The 19,011-nt window shown below is 36.5% G+C and overlaps 1 protein-coding gene across 3 annotated transcripts in view; it reads left to right on the top strand.

Moving 5' to 3' along the window:
* Positions 1-19,011, top strand: part of IL1RAP (interleukin 1 receptor accessory protein) — a 149,677-nt gene that overhangs the window by 82,383 nt on the left and 48,283 nt on the right. For all 3 annotated transcript variants that reach the window (XR_007723316.1, XM_050779255.1, XM_050779256.1), the window contains exons 3-4: positions 9,092-9,377; positions 13,926-14,112. Coding sequence is in view for 2 of the 3 variants with exons in the window: in XM_050779255.1 (XP_050635212.1) it covers positions 9,092-9,377; positions 13,926-14,112 (473 nt within the window). In the remaining variant the exon portion in view is untranslated. The remainder of the gene's footprint in view (positions 1-9,091; positions 9,378-13,925; positions 14,113-19,011) is intronic.

Here is a 19,011-nt window from a genome sequence, read left to right as displayed (position 1 = left end):
GTTCATTTAATGTTGCTAGTCAACCTAATCAGTTTGCTCACACCTTCAGTTCTCTCATTATCTCAGTCCCAGGTTAATATTTCCCGAGGAGCCACGCATACCACTAGAAAAACAAACTTCAGCAAAACTACCAAAATTAATGTCAAACCAGCTTTTCTGTTTCACTTAGTCTCTAGCCTCAGGCTTAGATAGGACTACTAGAACACGCTGATGGGACAGTTTCTAAGCGGCCTGATCTGTGCTGCTTTCTATTTTGGAATGTGAAAGGGGACTGGTTTCTGGTCTCAGCCAAGTCTCAAGACTATCACCTCCACCCTCCACCCTGTTTACAGTAATATAATTAATATAAAATGGGCCAGGCCTGGTGGCTCACGCCTGTAATCCCAGCACTTCGGGAGGCCGAGACGGGCGGATCACGAGGTCAGGAGATCGAGACCATCCTGGCTAACATGGTGAAACCCCGTCTCTACTACAAATACAAAACATTAGCCGGGCATGGGGGCGGGCGCCTGTAGTCCCAGCTACTCGGGAGGCTGAGGCAGGAGAATGGCGGGAACCCGGGAGGTGGAGCTTGCAGTGAGCAGAGATCGCACCACTGCACTCCAGCCTGGGGGACAGAGCAAGACTCCGTCTCAAAAAAAAAAAAAAAAAGCGGGGGGACTGGTTCTGGTCTCAGCCAAATCTCAAGACTATCACCTCCACCCTCCACCCTGTTTACAATAATATAATTAATATAAAACGTAGTACAATATAATATAATAGGATTTAATATGATTATGCTTCTGTTTAGAAACCTGTTATGACAATTGGTTTATTTCATTCAGTTAAGTCTGTTTCTATGTCTTTCTTTGTGAACATTGTTAATTTCCTGATGGGAATTTTCCGATGCAGATTCAGCTAATATGTACTGAGCTCCTTTTGCATGCTAGGACTTTTAACTCTCGCACAGCACTGTAAGATAGGCAGGGTGGACATGCAAAGACTAGTTTAAGAGAAGCATTTTGTCCAAGGCCATATGGCAACCAAGTGGCACATGATAAATAATTAACTATGGAAAGTAATTCTACCTTAGGTCTTCCAAAATTCAAATCTTTGCTCTTTCTTTTCTATACCTGAGTTTCCTGATGTTTTATACTTATACATCTGTCTACCCCAGCACCTAGCATAGTGCCTTGTGCAAAACAGGTTCTCAATAAATATTTAATGAATACAAATATATGAGGAGCTTTTCTGTGGAAAATATTCTGCTTTGAATGTGTGAGGATACATTTGGGACAAACATCCTAGCTCTATAGTCAGGCAGCTTTTTTTTTTGTGCTACCACTCAGGCAAAAGTAAGTCAATTAATCTCTCTGTCTCCGTTTCCTGGCATGTAATGTGGGAATGGGCATGAAAGCCCTAGAGGGTGTTGTGAGATTAATTAGTTAAAATGTATACCCTGCTATATAAATGCTAATTGCTGTCAGGAGCGTGGGTTGGATTTTCCACTGGCTTGGTTTTGCAAAGCTTTGCACGTTTCCATTAGTCCTCTGTGCCACCAAGTCTCAGCCTTAAGAAACCCTTTTGGCTGAGAGGAATGATGACTTTGTGGTTCTCTCATGTTGAGAGGCCAATTTAGAGAGGACTTCCACTGTGGAGTAAACTGAATAGGAAGGGACATTCTAAACAAAAAAGGAATTCTTGTGCCAGTAATTTGCTAAATTCCCTTTGCTGTTATTAGAGACAAATGTATTTGCATAACAGCCTTTTCCTGTCTTTTCTGAGGCTGGTGCCTGCAGTGAATCATATAATTAATTTGGTATTACATGACACTCCAGCCCGTTGCCATAGATTTTATTTTTATTTGTTCACTGAATAATATAAAAAGCTCTGACAAAATATGCTCAGGTGGCTGTCTAGAGAACTTCAAAACTCACAGAACTAATTTCAAATGGGTAAATATCCCAAAGAAAAAGCTCAATAATAATAATAATGTTTATGAATACTAATACATATATTTTCAGTCTCTTTGGTACAGGAGGCTGACTCATTTTGTAAACATATTCATTTGATCTATAAAACATCATATAAGGGAGATACATGGCAGTTATAATTATTTCATTTCCCTTTAAAAATGTATTGAATTTAATTGAATACGTATTAAGCCTATGAATTGGGCCATGGTGATTGATTTTTATTCAGATTTTAGTATGTGAGGAACAAATGCTTTTTAAAAAAATGTCTGGTCTTGATTTATTAACTTATGTTGTGAAAGGAAGATTCTACTTTCCTTTCTTTATTAATCAGGATAGGCAATAGTAGTTGCTATCACAAATCTCAGTGGCTTAACACAGTATTTATTTTCCACTCATGTCACAGCCCCTTGAAATTCAAGTGGCATACCTGAACAACTCTGCTCTGAGCAGAGGCAGGGATCCAGATCCCTCCCATCCTGTGAAGCTACCTTTTCATCAGTTTCTGGATTTCAGGGCCTCCATTTCAGCGAAAGAGAGCACCAAAGATTGTGCAGGGGATTTCAGGCCACAGCATTTCTGCCCACCTTTCATTGGCCGGAGGAAAATCACATGGCCCCAACCCAATTACCAAAAATAAGTAGTTTACACATGAGTCAAGGAAAACAGAATTAATGAGCATATAGACAGTCTCTACCACAGTCTGTTCTTGTGATCACTAAAATTCCATTTTATAATTCCTCCTAAATTGGTCTGAGTATATGCTTGCAGTTAAAATGTTATGTTAGCTCTCCTTTTTTTTTTTCTCCTCTTTTCCAGTCGGCATTCTCCTACTTTACGAAAGAAAAATCTACATGTTACTCATCACCTGTCTTACTATTAATTATTGCCCAGGGCTATGAAGACTTTCAGGGTCCAACATGACACTTATTTTATTGGTGTCAGAATGTCTCCTTAAGAAGGGCACTATTAAACCCCAGCAGGCCTTCCTTTTTCTCTCCAGTTTACCAGTGTTTCTATTAAGAGTGAATAATGACATCAGAATGTGATCTGTGGCCCAAGTTGGAGTGATCTGAATTGATACACATTGTAGAGTGGGGTTGTAGGAGCGATACTAATTCCCATTTAATAGTCTTTCCTCTACCATCATCTAATTTCAGTCAAAAAAGTGCAGTCTTGAGGGAGATGCTTTTGCAAAACACATAAAGAATATCTGTAGGAAATACCAAAGGCAGTGACATCTTATTTTATCTAGACAACAAACAGTATAATGAAATTTCAGACTCCATTTGCTATCCAACCGTTGTCATCTTTTTTTTTTTTTCTATATACTTTATCATTCAAAGTGAAACGACTGTCAAGCCAATACATAACAACACAATTTTTGGAAACAAAATATAAAATCAAAAATATCTCTAACAGAAAGTAGTTATGATAAGGATGGTTTGACATAGAATGGGTTTGCCAACTGTATTACATGGTGTATATTTTCTTCCTTCTTTCCTTTCTTCCTTTTATTCTAATTATTATTTTAATTCATTTGAAAGCAAATTATGCATAGATTTTTAAGGTCCATATATTAAAAAACATATCAAAATAATTATATTCTTTCTGCCTTAACTATCCTCACTTTTACTAATTACGCTTCTCAGAGGCAACAACTTGGATATCTTAACTTATCTCTTATAATATTTCTCAACTATATTTTACTAACCTATTTGTTTACATTGTTATCTTTTGTGTAGTCAACCCTAGGCATTATCTTTTCACTTTTTTCATTATAGTAAATGAGGATAATCTCACTGAAACTGCTATCCCTTCTACCCATTCATCTCTATATTTCATATTTGGTCGAATCAATAATCATTTCATTAATATGTTTTCACATATTTATGGACTATAATTCTATTACCTTTCTTAGTTTTTGAAGTTATTAACTGCATTGCTTTTCATATGCTTATTTTAATTTGTATGTTTTTGTAACCATTTCTATAGCTTTCAATTGCCTGTCAGCATAATTTTTCACATTTTTCACACTGTTAATGTCCTCAGATAATCTGTCAGTTGTGATTATTTTTTCCCTTATTGGAGGTTTCCAATCCCTACTACCTATACCGGTTCATTACCAAGCCCTGGTGCATAGCTTTTATCCTTGGGTCTCGTTCACTGTCATTCTGAGGATCCCTTTTCTCTCTTGAATTAGAATCCTATTCCCAATCCTAGGTTTTCTCTATTAATGTTTTATTCTCTCATTTTTGTAGCACAAATTCTCCGTAGCTCCCTGATAAGGAGGACATGGTAAATAAATTGTAGAGTCGTTGTGTGTCTACATTTGTCACCTTCACACTTGATTTTTTTGTTATGTTTAGGTTCTAGATTGGAAATAATTTTCCTTCAGATGCATTGCTTCATTATCTTTTAGTTTCCAGTCTTGTGTTTGGGAGTTCCCAAACCATTCTCATTCCTAATATTTTGTAAAGTGACTTTTTTTTTTTTCCTTTCCTTTCTTACTCCCTGGCAGTTTGCAGAATCCTCTCTTTCTCTGCAATTATTGTGAAATATTTATGTGGTGTAAGTTTATTTCTATCCATTGTACTGGGGCAATTGATAGGTCCTTAGAAGGTTGTATAGTTCAGTTCTCAGATTTTGTGTTTTTTTCCTGTGAATTATTTAATTGAGAATTTTCTTTGTATTTTGGTTTTTTTTGTTTGTTTGTTTTGTTTTTTGATAGGTGGGGTGCAGAGGCTCCTCTTACTGAGAGATTGAGATTCCTGGACTGTGCTTCTGACTTTCTTATCTATTTTCTATTTCTTTTTCTTTCTACTCTGTTTTTTAGGAAATCTTTAAATTTAACATCTAAAAAAATCTATTAAAGTTTTTTTTTGTTTGTTTTAGTGGGCTTTTTTTCTCTGAATATTGCTTTGTTATAGCATTTGTTCCTGCTTCATGGATGAAACAGATTCCTTACTGCTCTGAGAATGTTGACAGTATTTTTTAAATGTTTACTTTTCCTTGAATAATTTGATTTTCTCCAAGTTCTTTTTACTTTTTTTTTCTGACATTACATTTTGTGGTACAGGTTTTTCTCAGATTATCTGCTCAGATTTAAGAAGAAGTGATTAAGAAGCTGATTGGAAATTCTAAATGTGAGTGTGAAGCCATGATGCTCATTCAACTTGTGCTTTTCTGTTGGATGATGTGGCTGCACAATTTTCTAAAGAGCTTCTGATAGTAAGATTGTCATATCTTTCTTCTTAAACTGGCCAGATTTTCCACAGAAGATTCTTTCATTCTCTTCTGTGGAGAGTAAATGTCTGACTGCCCTCATCCTTGGAGCTGAGTGAAGAGATTGTTCAGTACTAGAAGAGTGGGCTTGGAACAAAGCATGTAACTTTTTTATATAGCTGTCATTCTGTCTTGTTTATTTTACCGTTCTTCCCATATCCTCGGTTTTGAGATACCTGACTGCATGTGCCAGGATAGATTAGTGATATTGGTAATAAGCAAATCCAAATTATCTCTGCCTTAAAAGAACAAAGTTGTGTGATATGCCATCCATCAAGGGACCCAAGCTAAGGGAGCCTCTGTCTCTGGGCTTTCATGTTTGCCAAGGCAGAAGAAAAGGGAAGTTTGTAAAATATACCCCACCTCTTAAAACATCCACCACAAGTAGCACTGACTACATCTTCTTGGTCAAAGTAAATCACATGGCCGCTCCTTACTTCAGAGGTGTAGAAGTGTACAATCTTATAATATGCCGAGAGGAGAACCCATAAATGGTGGGTAAACAGCACTAATGACTCTTTATCTTGGTGCTGATAATTCCTGGGTCTTTTCAGCATCCTGAACTACAGATTGGTTTGTTCTCCAGTTCTCTGCTGCTGGTTTAGGATTTGTCTTTTTAGGTGTGCTAAGCCTGTTACCACTTGTCCATGTTGGCATTACCATTATCTTTTCTCCTGCTCTTGCAGTTACTTGGGATTATGTATTAAACATTATTTTAATTTTCTTTTGTTTTCTTTTTTTTTTTGAGTCTTGTTCTCTTGCCCAGGCTGGAGTGCAGTGACATGATCTCGGCTGACTGCAACCTCTGCCTGCCAGGTTCAAGCAAGTCTCCTGCCTCATATTTCCGAGTAGCTGGGATTACAGGCACCTGCCACCATGCCTGGCTAATTTTTGTATTTTTAGTAGAGATGGAGTTTCGCCATGTTGGCCAGGCTGGTCTCGAACTCCTGTCCTCAGGTGATCCACCCGCCTTGGCCTCCTAAAGTGTTGGGATTACAGGCATGAGCCACCACGCCCAGCCAAAACTTTGGTTTTACTTTTATACAAGCTGAATAAGCAAACTCTGCAACTTTGCAAATATGTTAAAAGAATGTGATACTTTATAAAATACATTGTATTACAATTGTGCACTGATGTGAACAACACTGTGATTTTTCCAATTATTTCTCTGTATGTTGAATTTTAAAAGTGGCTTCTAAGTAAAAACATAGCAACAAATAGTCATTTGTTGAGTCTTGAAAAAACTAGTTTGTTAAATTTCCCAGAGCTTTATTGCTTACATGACAAATCCTTTTGCAAGTCAGAAAGCTTCGGATTCTTTGCTTTTATCAGTATTAGAATAATGGCAAGTGAGTTGTTTTGCCAGTTATCCACTGCTACAAAAAAGGAGCACACATTTCAATGACCAAACTTCATTTTATTTATTTCACTTGTGTTTTTGCTTCTGAGTCTGTATCTGGTGTGGCTCAGCTCATCTAGGCCGGGCTTGCTCTTGTCCCTTTGGTCAGCTGTGGAAAGCCAGATAGCCATACTTCTGGAGGTGGGCCAGCTGCCAGCGGGGGTGTCTCAGCTGTCCTCTGTGTGGTTTTTTATTTATTAATATGCTTTCCTGGACTTGTTCTCATGGTGACAACAAAGTTCCAAGAGAAAAAGCAAAACCTTTTAAGTCTTAGACTTAGATTGTCACACACCACGCAATCACTTTTGCTGCATTTTGTTTGCCAGTATAACTCACAAGGACAGCGCAGATTCGAGGGGTGGTAAGATAGACTCTTGATTGGAAAACTCACAGTTTCAAATTGCAGAGGATGTGGATACAGGGGGAAGGGAAAACTAGCACTGTTTTTGCAGACTCTGTATTCCAGAGTTTTCAAGTGATCATTAAAAATAATGTTCGATGATAAAAATATAAAATGGGTATACAGCTCAGAAAGAATTTCAAGAATTGAGTGACCTTGTAGAACTAAGCTCCTTTAGTCACTTACTATAAACAAATTTTCCCAGTTCTTACATGTAAGCAAACAGTTTTTAACTAGTACCCAAAAACGCCCATTCAAAAATAGCCCTTCTGTATTACTGAGAAATGATTTCCAATACAACCTTTACATTTAATAATCAATACTTACTTATAAAATGAAACATATTATTTAAATGTATAAGACATTTCAAAAAATCTTTTAATATTTAGCACTTTACATATTACACAAAAGAATAAAATGATGACAAATAAAAAATAAACTATCAAACATAAGAATATATTCCATTAAAGTAAATTTACACGTGGAGATAGTGGAATTAATGTTAAGTTCAAGCAAAAAGAAACTATGGAATTTATAATGATTAAAAGAAAGCTTTTTAACATGTTTTTAGGTTGGATATCGGTGTATGACAAATCACTATTCCATTAGATGTAATTAAAAGAATGATGTAACTCTTTTCTTTCAAAAGGCATTACTTATGACACTACATACATCCTTTCCAATTATACTTAGCATGAAAAGTTTTAGATGTCAATGGAAATGTCAGGAAGATTACAGAGTTAAAAAATATATACATAAATGTGTGTATGTGCATATATTAGGGACATGAGGAAAAAACTACTTTAAGGTGATGGTTTTGTGGTCCACAGGACTCCATCACCCCGACCTCTATTCACCTTTCATCTGGTGACTTCTAGAGCCCTCCATTCAGATATCACTCTTAAGAAAATAAATATTTTCTTATTTTCTTAAAATAAAGAAAAAAATTCTTTAAATCGTTTTTTTTTTTTTTCCTGAGTAGATGAGTGATTATTTTTCATTATAAAGGATAAATTATACAAGCCATTACTCACAAGGACAGCGCAGATTCGAGGGGTGGTAAGATAGACTCTTGATTGGAAAATTCACAGTTTCAAATTGCAGAGGATGTGGATACAGGGGAAAGAGAAAACTAGGGCTGTTTTTGTAGACTCTGTATTCCAGAGTTTTCAAGTGATCGTTAAAAATAATGTTTGATGGTAAAAATATAAAATGGGTATACAGCTCAGAAGGAATTTAAAGAACTGAGTGACCTTGCAGAACTAAGCTGCTTTTTTATTTGACTCTGTCATTGGAACTGTAGCACCTTTAGTCCTGAATGAGTATTCCACCAATGGGTGTTACCGAGATCTCTTGATTTCTTGAGGTCTGCTGCCCTGCTGTCCAGTAAAGTAGAGTAAGACATATGTGGCTGGCCCAGATTGAGATGTCAGTGTAAAATACGTTGAATTTTGAAGACGTACCACAGAAAAAGAATGTACATGTAAAATAGCTCGTTTTTTGATATTTTGGATATATTGGGTTTAACAAAATATTAAAATTAATTTCATCTGTTTTGTTTTACTTTTCTAGTGTGGCAACTGAAATGTCTAAAATTACATATGTGTGTTGCATTCTGATTTCTACTGGACAGTACAGACCTAGCCCAAAAATCAGAAGACCTAGAACAAACTGGGAGTCCTTTCTCCCATTTGCCCAAGGGTTATCTTTTCAGTTCCAATTTCCTCCTTAAACCATTCTCTGTTCCACAAAGTGAAAAAACACAGGATGTCTTTTTAGGTGAAACCTTCTCCCATACCTTGCAGGGCTTACCAGGGTCAAGCTATCAGATCAAATCATTATCCAAGAGATACTCAGAAAATAAAAAGCAATGGGGAACAGCAATTTCTTCACACCAAAGGTGCCTACTGTATGCAGTTATTAGAGGGAGGCTGGAAGATGACCAGAGAAAGAGGTTCTGGAAAAGACGGGGTGCCCTGCGGAGAAGGTGTGTTCTTTCGAGGCCTTTATTGTAAAATGACTCATCTGCCCTTTCTTTCTTTTTGATTATTCCAGAACGCTGCGATGACTGGGGACTAGATACCATGAGGCAAATCCAAGTGTTTGAAGATGAGCCAGCTCGCATCAAGTGTCCGCTCTTTGAACACTTCTTGAAATTTAACTACAGCACAGCCCATTCAGCTGGCCTTACTCTGATCTGGTATTGGACTAGGCAGGACCGGGACCTTGAGGAGCCGATTAACTTCCGCCTCCCTGAGAACCGCATTAGTAAGGAGAAAGATGTGCTGTGGTTCCGGCCCACTCTCCTCAATGACACTGGCAACTATACCTGCATGTTAAGGTAGCTTGATTCTTGGCAGTGACTTTCTCTTTTCCCTTTAGTTTCTGGGCTTTTGTCCAGATGATCCATGTGCTAGGAAGCTGGGGAGAAGTCGGAAGCATTTAGATAGAGTTTAGTGAGGTAATTCTCTGCAGCTTAGCTGAAGGGGGCTGAAGGAGGTATGCAGAGAAATTGGTTGTGGCCCTTAGAATGTTCTCCAGAGGTAGTTTCTTCCCAGACCCTGAGACATATCAAAGTTGTGTAAAAGTGGAGCCTTGTTATTAATCCCTTCTCATGACCTGCGTGCCTTTATGCCTCACCTGGAGACATCCATTTATCCAGACATTGAACAGGGAAGGGAATAGAGCCCATTTGTATCTGTTATTCTTGGCATCTTTCAAAGTACCCGGCACAGAAAAGAAACTCAGGGTGCATTGTGTGATGCACAATGCCTCCCAAATATGTGTGATGCGATGCCTCCCAAATATTATTTTACTTTTTTAGTGTGGCAACTGAAATGTCTACAATTACATATGTGGTTCACAGTATCATTTCTATTGGACACTGCAGATCTAACCCCCAAATCAGAAGACCTAGAGTGAACTGAGAGTCCTCTCTCCCATTTGCCCCAGGTTTGCCGTTTCAGTTACAATTCCCTCCTTAGAATTTTCTCTGTCATAATATTCTCCCAAATGTTCTTTTGGGAGCCATGACATGTATGTATGACAATGCTTTTTAAACTTCTCCCAAATTTCTCCTGAGAAGCAAGAGAATACCATTATCTCTGGCAATCTAAGGATTTAATCCAAACAATTTATCATTACAGTAAAATTTCTTTCCAATCCACTTTTTTTCCTTTGAAAGTTTTGTAAATTTTATATTTTACTCTACAGTATTCCTTTTTTTTTTTTTTTCTCGCATTAATGTTTTTTTGGGGGAAAAAAAAAACTGAGGCTTCTCGACAGAATAGAATAGCCCTTTTCAGGGTTATCCTCCACAGAATAGCCCTTTTCAGGGTTAATTATTTGATTACTTTTTACCAGCGGTCACTTTTTAGGTGCCAGGCATGGCCTTGTTTTCTAAACTCCCATCTAGGTTAATTTTTTTTTTTCCTTTGAACGACTTCCTACTATTTAACAGATGTGTTGCTTTGCTAGGACTGCAATGACAAAATACCACAGACTGGGTGACTTTAACAAACAAAATTACCTTCTCACAGTTCTGGAGGCTAGAAATCCAAGATCAAGGTGTTGGCAGGGTTGATTTCATTCTTGGTGCCTCTATCCTTGTCTTGTAAATGGCCATCTTCTCTCCTTGTCTTTACATGCTCTTTCCTCTGTGTGTTTGTGTCTTAATCTCTTCTTCTGATAAGGATGCTAATAGTATGGGATTAGAGACCATCCTTGTGACTTCATTTTAGCTCAATTATGTCTTCAAATTTTCTGTTTTCAAATACAGTCACATTCTAATGTACTGTGAGGTAGGACTTTAGCATGTAAATTGGGGTGGGGTGACACAGTTCAGTCCATAACAATAAATAATCACAAATGTTTTTTCTCTCATAGAGAGTCTCCACTCCCTGATGGAAAACTAGGACTATACTTTGGTAAATGTAAGCTATGTTATGATTATGTGAAAAAATACCTCTTTTCTATCATAGAAAAGCCTTTAGATCACTGTGTTCTTGGGAGTTGGAGGTAAGGGAGAATCCCTGTAACCTCTGAAGGCCCTTCTGAGGTTTTCACTGGAAACTTGAATTTTATTGGAGTGGGCTTTAGACTGGTATATGGGTTTCCAAGGATCCTGAAGTACTCATGTTCTCATTATTTATGTTCTAATACAATGTAGTAGAAGTTAAAGCAGATTATAGTGGAAAGAGCATTAGGAGAAGACAGAGAAACTAGGCCATCACTTCCACTCTGCCACTACTTAGCTGGTGACCTTAGGCAAGTCCTGTCCATGTCTGAGAGCTGTGGTATCTACATCTACATAGGAAGAGAGTTGGCATACATGCTTGTTGAGCTCCTTTTTATCTTTGATAACTGTTCATCTGTTAACATTTTCCAGTGGGAGGAAGTCTTCGGGAGCTTTCTGTTTAACTGTGGTCTCCACTGTGTATCTTAGTGTTTCAGTATCAGTTTTACTTTTTCCTTAATTACTTACTACTTGCCTGTAGCTCTTCCACAAACTTGTCTAATCTTCTTTTACATTGTAGGAGTAGGGCTGCATGACGGTTAAGACCTGCATAAACCTTTAGTGTTATTTATCAACTTCCAGATTGTCACCTCTTCAGTTTACTTCTCTATCTTCCATGTTCTTAAAGCAAATCTAGAATTGAAGTTGTCTGGTGGGAGCACTACCATGTTTCCTGTGTTACTGAGGAAATGTATAAGCTGAGAATGACCTTAAACTGAAGCATGTAGAACCATAGGGCAATAAAATTAGTTTCATCTTTGAGTATTTTCTTTATATTCTTGCCCCAATACTGTTCAACTTTGGAAGCTAAAAAGTCAGTCCAATCACTGTTCTTCGTATTTTTTAAAATCAGAAAATAGATCCTTAAACTTAAATTTCCCTTCTATAACTTCCACCTATAGAGTCTGGGGCAGATGTTTTGTTATTTGTAGGTATGGATCATGCCTACCACTCCCTCTTACCCCCTTCTGAGTATTGTCACAAGTCATCTTTAACACCCCTCCCTCCATCTTTGAGAATGCATACCCCACCCTTTCCACTAAATTTAGTCTTTATTCATAAGTCATTTTGGTACCCAATAAGCCAAATATGTGTGATGTGATGCCTCACAAATATTATTTATACAAAAATCACAAAAATGGCTAGACATAGACTCCTTATCCCATCACCCTAAAAAATTAGTTGATTTATTATTCTATGTTATTTTTCATGTTTACCTATATTTAGACACAAGTTTTACATCCATTCCATTTACTTAATAACAAATATTTGTTCAGCAGTTACTGAAAGTTAAGACACTGTACTAGATGCAATTAATGTAATAAAAAACATAAATAGTGTTGTGGGACTTATATTTTACAGAGGATATTGACACATATCTATAACATAACCATCTAATTTTGAATTATAACAAATTTAACCAAGGAAATGTCCAAGGTGCTCAATAAACGACAGACCAAATTTAGATATGAGGTGGGAGAAGATAACAGAGAAGGCCTGTATGTGAAATGAAGGGGGTGGGAGAAGTAAGCCCTCCAAGCAGACAAAACAATGTACATGAACATTATAGCACAAATGCAATTCCCCAGTCGTCCTAAGGAATTGTTATGTGTTTGTTTTTTTTCCTTCATGCCTGATTCTTTGTATACGTTCTCACAACAACTTTGAAGGGTTGTACCACAGTTTTCTTTATAATATTCCATTTGTCACATTTTTTTCTATTGATTTTAATGTTTTTCTTGCTAATATGGCTCTGGATGGGCATTTTTAACTACGTGCTGTCTCTATTCCCCCTTTTCTATCATTCTATCATGTGACAAAATATCCAGACATAGGATTACTAGGGCAAAAACAAAGGCTTTTTTATGATCCTGGAAGCATAGTTTTTCCCAAAGTTGCTTATACCATTATTGACTCTGCATAAATACGCCATTCATGCCTCTGCCTTACCAGCACTGAGTATTATTGAGAATGTTTTTAGTGTTACATATATGCACAGTTATATTTTGCTATGTCAAACAGCAGAACAGGGGATATGTTCTGAGACATGTTTTGTTAGGTAACTTTAGTCATTGTGTGACCATCATAGAGTGTAGTTACATGAACCTGGTTGGGAGAGCCTACTACACACCTAGGCTATATGGTATAGTCTGTTACTCCTAGGTTACCAACCTGTATAGCAGGTTGTGGTACTGAATACTATAGGCAATTATAACACACTGATAAGGATTTGTGTACTTAAGCTATCTAAATATAGAAAAGACACAGTTAAAATATAATATAAAAGATGAAAGAAATAGTACACCTGTGTAGGGCACTTATCGTGAATACAGCTTGTAGGACTGGAAGTTGCTCTGGGAGAGTGAGTGAGTAGTGAGTGAGTGTGAAAGCCTAGGACATTACTATACACTTTTATTTGTCTGACAGTGCATAGGTTTGTTTATACCAGCATCACCCAAAACATGAATAATATGTTGCCCTATGACATTACAATGACAATGACATCAATAAATAATAGAAATTCTTGAGCTCCATTATAATTTTATGAAACCACCATCACATGTGTGATCCATCGTTAACTGAAATGTCATCATGTGACACGTGACTATTTATATACACTGACAAACACATTTAGGACCACATCTGAAAGTATAAATACTTTGGTACATTAATAGTAATTAATTAATTGTGCTTTTTAAAAATTCTGTGATGCCAATTGGTATAGGAAATGCCTCCACTATGATTTTATCTCTTACGTGAACTTACATATATAAATGATGTCTCAGTATGTAGCATGGCTTCACTTAGTTCATTTGAATGCTCTATGAAATCGAATGCAAATACTACCCATTCATTGTATGTTTCTTTTTTCAGGAACACCACATATTGCAGCAAAGTTGCATTTCCCTTGGAAGTTGTTCAAAAAGACAGCTGTTTCAATTCCCCCATGAAACTCCCAGTGCATAAATTGTATATAGAATATGGCATTCAGAGGATCACTTGTCCAAATGTAGATGGATATTTTCCTTCCAGTGTCAAACCGACCATCACTTGGTATATGGTAAGGAAAATTAGGCTACACTTTATTCTCTCTAATAACTTATAAAATGATAATACTTATTTACTGAGTTACATGTATAAGCAAAGGTATTTCTCTTCAGATTATCTGATTTATTCCATAATAACTTTATGGAAATATTTCACCACGTCCTCATTTTGTACCATTTTAAAGGAAGTGGTGCACAGTACTTTGTCTCAGCTCACTATTTCTGAAATAACTCTAACTAGAATACCAAAACTACCTTATTTCTGTTAACTTCATGTGAAATGCATTTTAAGAAATGCCGCCTACTTCTAGTTCCTGCTTAGTGAAGTCATAAGCTGTTAATTCATGTGGTGAAATTCAATTCCTTGATTAATCAGTACTGCATTTTATTATTTCTGTGTGTTTTTTTCTTTGCCCTCATTTGTGAGCACTGTCCATCTATGGTCTCTTCCACATCTGAGGGATTTGGAAAATGTTTTGTCAAAATATAAAAGTGTTGGAAGGTAGCGCTTGTAGCAGCAACATAGCCTTCGTATTGCTTCAAGTCTCCACATACACTAAAGCCAAAACCCCATGGACAGGATTTACAGCATAACTCAGTGACAGATTATCCACAGGAACCACTTTTGATAAAGCCACCAACAGCCTGAGCCCATATGGGATCAGTGTTTGTGCGGAAGGAAGCAGATGGAAGTAATGTGGTGTCTGTCAGACTTGACAACAGGAGAACACCAAAAGAGCCAACAGGTGCTCACTGGAAAGTGTGATGAACCAACTTGAGAACAGGAGCTAAAATTGGGAGAGGTTTTGCTCTCTAATAGAGGACCGTGCAAGAGACCTATAACAAGAAGCTCTGAAGGGGTGGAAGAAGTTGTATTTCCTCACAACTCTGAAATATGACCCGCCACGTTGAGGAGAAGCTACTGAGAGTAGAATCAAAAGTAAACCGGATGAGGACAATATATAGGAAGGAAAAAGAAGGACTGGCTAAAAATGGAGCAGGAGAACGAAGCCAGGACATCTTAAGACCAAGACACCATCGTTTTGAAAAGATAGCTTGCTGAAGTTAGAAAATCCTTTTATATTTTAAAATTTAGAAAAAAACTACTATTTCCTAAGTGAGCTAAATGACATTTTAAAATGATACAAGATGTGAACGAATAATAAGAATTAGAAACATCTAAAAATTATATATATTATGTAACTCCATACAAACTTAGAAAATAAATCATTTTAGAAATGAAGCTAATCTAAGAGAAAGATCACAGAAAAAAAAAAAAAAGACAATAGATAATGCCTTAAGATCAATAGAAGGTGAAAGGGAGAAAAAAGTAAAATAAAAAAATGACAAATACAGTAAGTAAATTAGAATGGCCGTAAGAATATCAGATAAAGTAGACAGGATTACCAGAGATAAAGATGACATTTCATAATAATAAAAGGATCACTTTATCAGGGAAACATAAAAATAACAAAAACCCATGTGCTTAATAACAATGCTTCAAAAATACGCAGCAAAAGTTGGCAGAACTCCGGAGAGAAATAAAAAATCCCACAACACAGTTTGTTATAAATTTCAAAAGCTGAAAATTTTAAATTCTGTCTCTGCTTAAGTTGCTAATGATACAATTTGGGAGTCAACTTGAAGAGTCTTCTGTTGGCCAAAGATGAACAATTGTAACCAAAATAATTTGAACCTAATTTTAATGGTTTAAATCCTATGAAGTCAGTTTAAATTTATAAGTTTATAATGACATTTCACAAAATTTAATGAGTTACATTTGGATGATGAAAGGAAATCAGTTTATTATCTTAAACACTGGTAAAGGCAAATAATCAAGTATTCATTCTGGTTTTCCTAGAGGACATGTAACATTGGGTAATGAAGTATTGTAGAGAGGTGTGTTTTGTAAAGTGTTTCTAATAATAAATGAAATTTTAATGATACAATTAGAATTATCATCACCTTGCAACTCTCAATAGATTAATAAATGTAGGCATCTAAGCATCAATGACTGCTAACATCACAAGACGAAAAACCATCAGACATGTTTCTTCTGATAAAAGAAGAAAATATTACGTATTGATTCATATTACCAACTAATTAAACCTGAGTCCAGTTAAGCCTTTGGATCCCACTCTCATTTTGCAGGAGATATATAAATAACATAGAAATACATTGATCTGCAGCATGAATATATCATCAATAAAATCCAGACTATGTGAAACTCTATGGGCCAGATGTGCTGGGTTTTTCAAAAGATAAATTGTAAGAAAAGAAATGTCATGAAGAGGGACTGTATAGATTAAAAGAAACATATAAGGCATTTAAAAAGTAGATAGCACTGTAGCATCTAACCATGCACATATAGGTGAAAAGTATATAAATAAAAACAAGGAAGTGATTTAACTATAAAAGTATAGATAGTGACTACTTTGGAGGGTAGTAAAGGAGGTGTGATTGACGTGGGCCATGAAGAAGGCCTTCAAGAGGGACTGGCAAAGTTCCTGGACCTGAGTGAAGCAAAGGCCTTTGCTTTATAACAACTCATTAACTCTTAGATGTGTTTTGCACTTTTTTTTGTATATGCTTTATTTTACAATAAAATGACTAAGAGGGATGGAGGGAGGCAGGGAAGGAAGGTAGAAAAGGAGTGAGGAAGAGAAAGAGATACAGAGACTGATTTAAGAGATTTAACAACCAACTGCAATGAATCAATTTTAGTTGGATCTTTTTCATTTGAAAAAAACTAAAGCAAATTATGAAAAGATCAGGGAATTTTGAACATGCAATACTAACGTTACTAATAAATTATTACTTTTTAAACATGATAATGGTACTGTAGTCATGCTTGCAGAAAGAGTCTTATTTTTTGGATATACTCAAATTACTCAAATATTGTTTAGAAATAAAATTATATGATGTCTGTGATTTGCTTCAAAATAATCTTGGGTTGCAGTGAATAGCTGTACATGAAATAAGACATAGTCTCAATTAATACTTGTTGAGGCTAGTAAAGATACAGGAACTCATTGTTCTCTCTCTGATTGTAATTTTTCATAGTAAAAAAACCTAAAAGATGGTTTAAAAATAATATTAACAGTTTTACATCAATAAGTGTAATATACCTTCCAGTTAAAAAACATATGTTTATTTACCCTGCAGTCAAGGTTTTAATCTCGAACCTTATTTATTAGTTTGATTCCCATACACATCCTGCCATTTTCTCCTCTCCTTTTTCCTCATGCATTTCCTCTGCCCGGAACATCCTTCTCCCTTTAGAACAGACTAAATTGTACCATCTTTATTAATTGTTCCTTATTCCCTCCAGCTGGAAATTACAGCTGTCTCATGTATTCCTGTTTATTTATACCTGTTTCAATATTATTTTTCACTTCTTTACTTTTTTTAGTCATTCATTCATGACTACAGATAGTCCTCAATTTACGATGGTTTGACTTAAGATTTTTCCACTTGATCATGGGTTTATTGGATAAAACCTCATGGTATGTCAAGTAGCTTCTTATGATTTGTGATGGGGCTACAGTTTTACTGAATTTTTATCACTTTCACATTATCATAAAGTCAAAAAATCATAAATAAAACCATCATAAGTTGGAGACCGTCTGCTGTGTTGCTAGCATTAAATGTATTTTTGACTTAACCACATTTTTGACTTATGATAGGTTTACTGGTATGTAACTTTCATCATAAGTTGAGGAACACCTGTATACTAGCTGAAGATTAGCTGTGATCAATGCAACGTGCCGGGGCGGGGGAGGAGGGAACACCATAATGAATAAAATATATGCCCAGAGCTGTGTAGTCCCAAATAACCTCATAATTTAATAAAAATAAGTTTGTAAATACGAAGAATTTCTATTCTTATCAAAATGTAAACTTCTAAGTTTCATAAGAGTGACAAGGAGAAATTACTGTTGGTTTTAAGGAGAGAGAGATATGTATCCTAGAAGACAGCCTATTTCTTGAGGGCAAAGCTATGTAATGTCTTACTCTGAGTCTCTAGTGATTTCCAGATTTCTGGTTTTCATGAAAGGATGGCATGGTGCTATTAACCAAGGTATGAAGTAACAGAGGAGAAGCAGGTTTCGGGAGTAAGTAATGGGTTAGGTAATGCCGTGTTAAGTTAGTTGCTGATGTCTCTGAGACATCTAGCTGGCGGGTGGCAGTGACTAGCAGGTAGTGGTTACATGATTATGAGTCTGGAGCTTAGCAGAAAAATCAGAACTAAAGACAGAATTGGGTGCATTCATGTGATAGTTGAAGCACTTGAGAAGACTAAATAAAGTGAGAAGAGAACTGAGCTAATGCCATACTCTGGAGATACTATTCATGGGTAAATGGAGACATGAATTCTGAGAAGGAGACAGAAAAAGTCACAGCTGTAAAACAATTACCATGGCCAATATCCAACCATGTGCAGGTGACTAAAATAGACAAACAACATGGCCAATATGGTGAAACCCCATCGCTACTAAAAATACATAAACTAGCCGGGCGTGGTGGCGCACACCTGTAGTCCCAGCTGCTTGGGAGTCTGAGGCAGGAGAATAGCTTGAACCCAGGAGGCAGAGGTTGCAGTGAGCTGAGATCATGCCACCGCACTCCAGCCTGTGCAATGGAGGAAGACTCCATTTCAAAAAAAAAAAAGATAACCACTGATCATGTTTTCTCTTATTTGATTAAGAAAAGATTACTAATAATTTCCAATATATTGCTTCCTGTTTCTCTACCTTTGGGTAATCACCTGACACCTTTCATCCTAACACTTCTGCCATCTTGGAAACAAAACAAAGGTTCTTGGTCACTGCATCCTCCTGTCTCTGTACAGCAGTGCTAACTTTGCCTTCTATTTTGTACCGTTTACAGTCATCCCCAAGCATCTACCCAGA

This window comes from Macaca thibetana, chromosome 2, assembly GCF_024542745.1.
Source record: "Macaca thibetana thibetana isolate TM-01 chromosome 2, ASM2454274v1, whole genome shotgun sequence".
Taxonomy (NCBI): domain Eukaryota; kingdom Metazoa; phylum Chordata; class Mammalia; order Primates; family Cercopithecidae; genus Macaca; species Macaca thibetana.
Note: the sequence above shows the minus strand (reverse complement) of the source record. Positions and strands in the feature narration are given on the sequence as shown.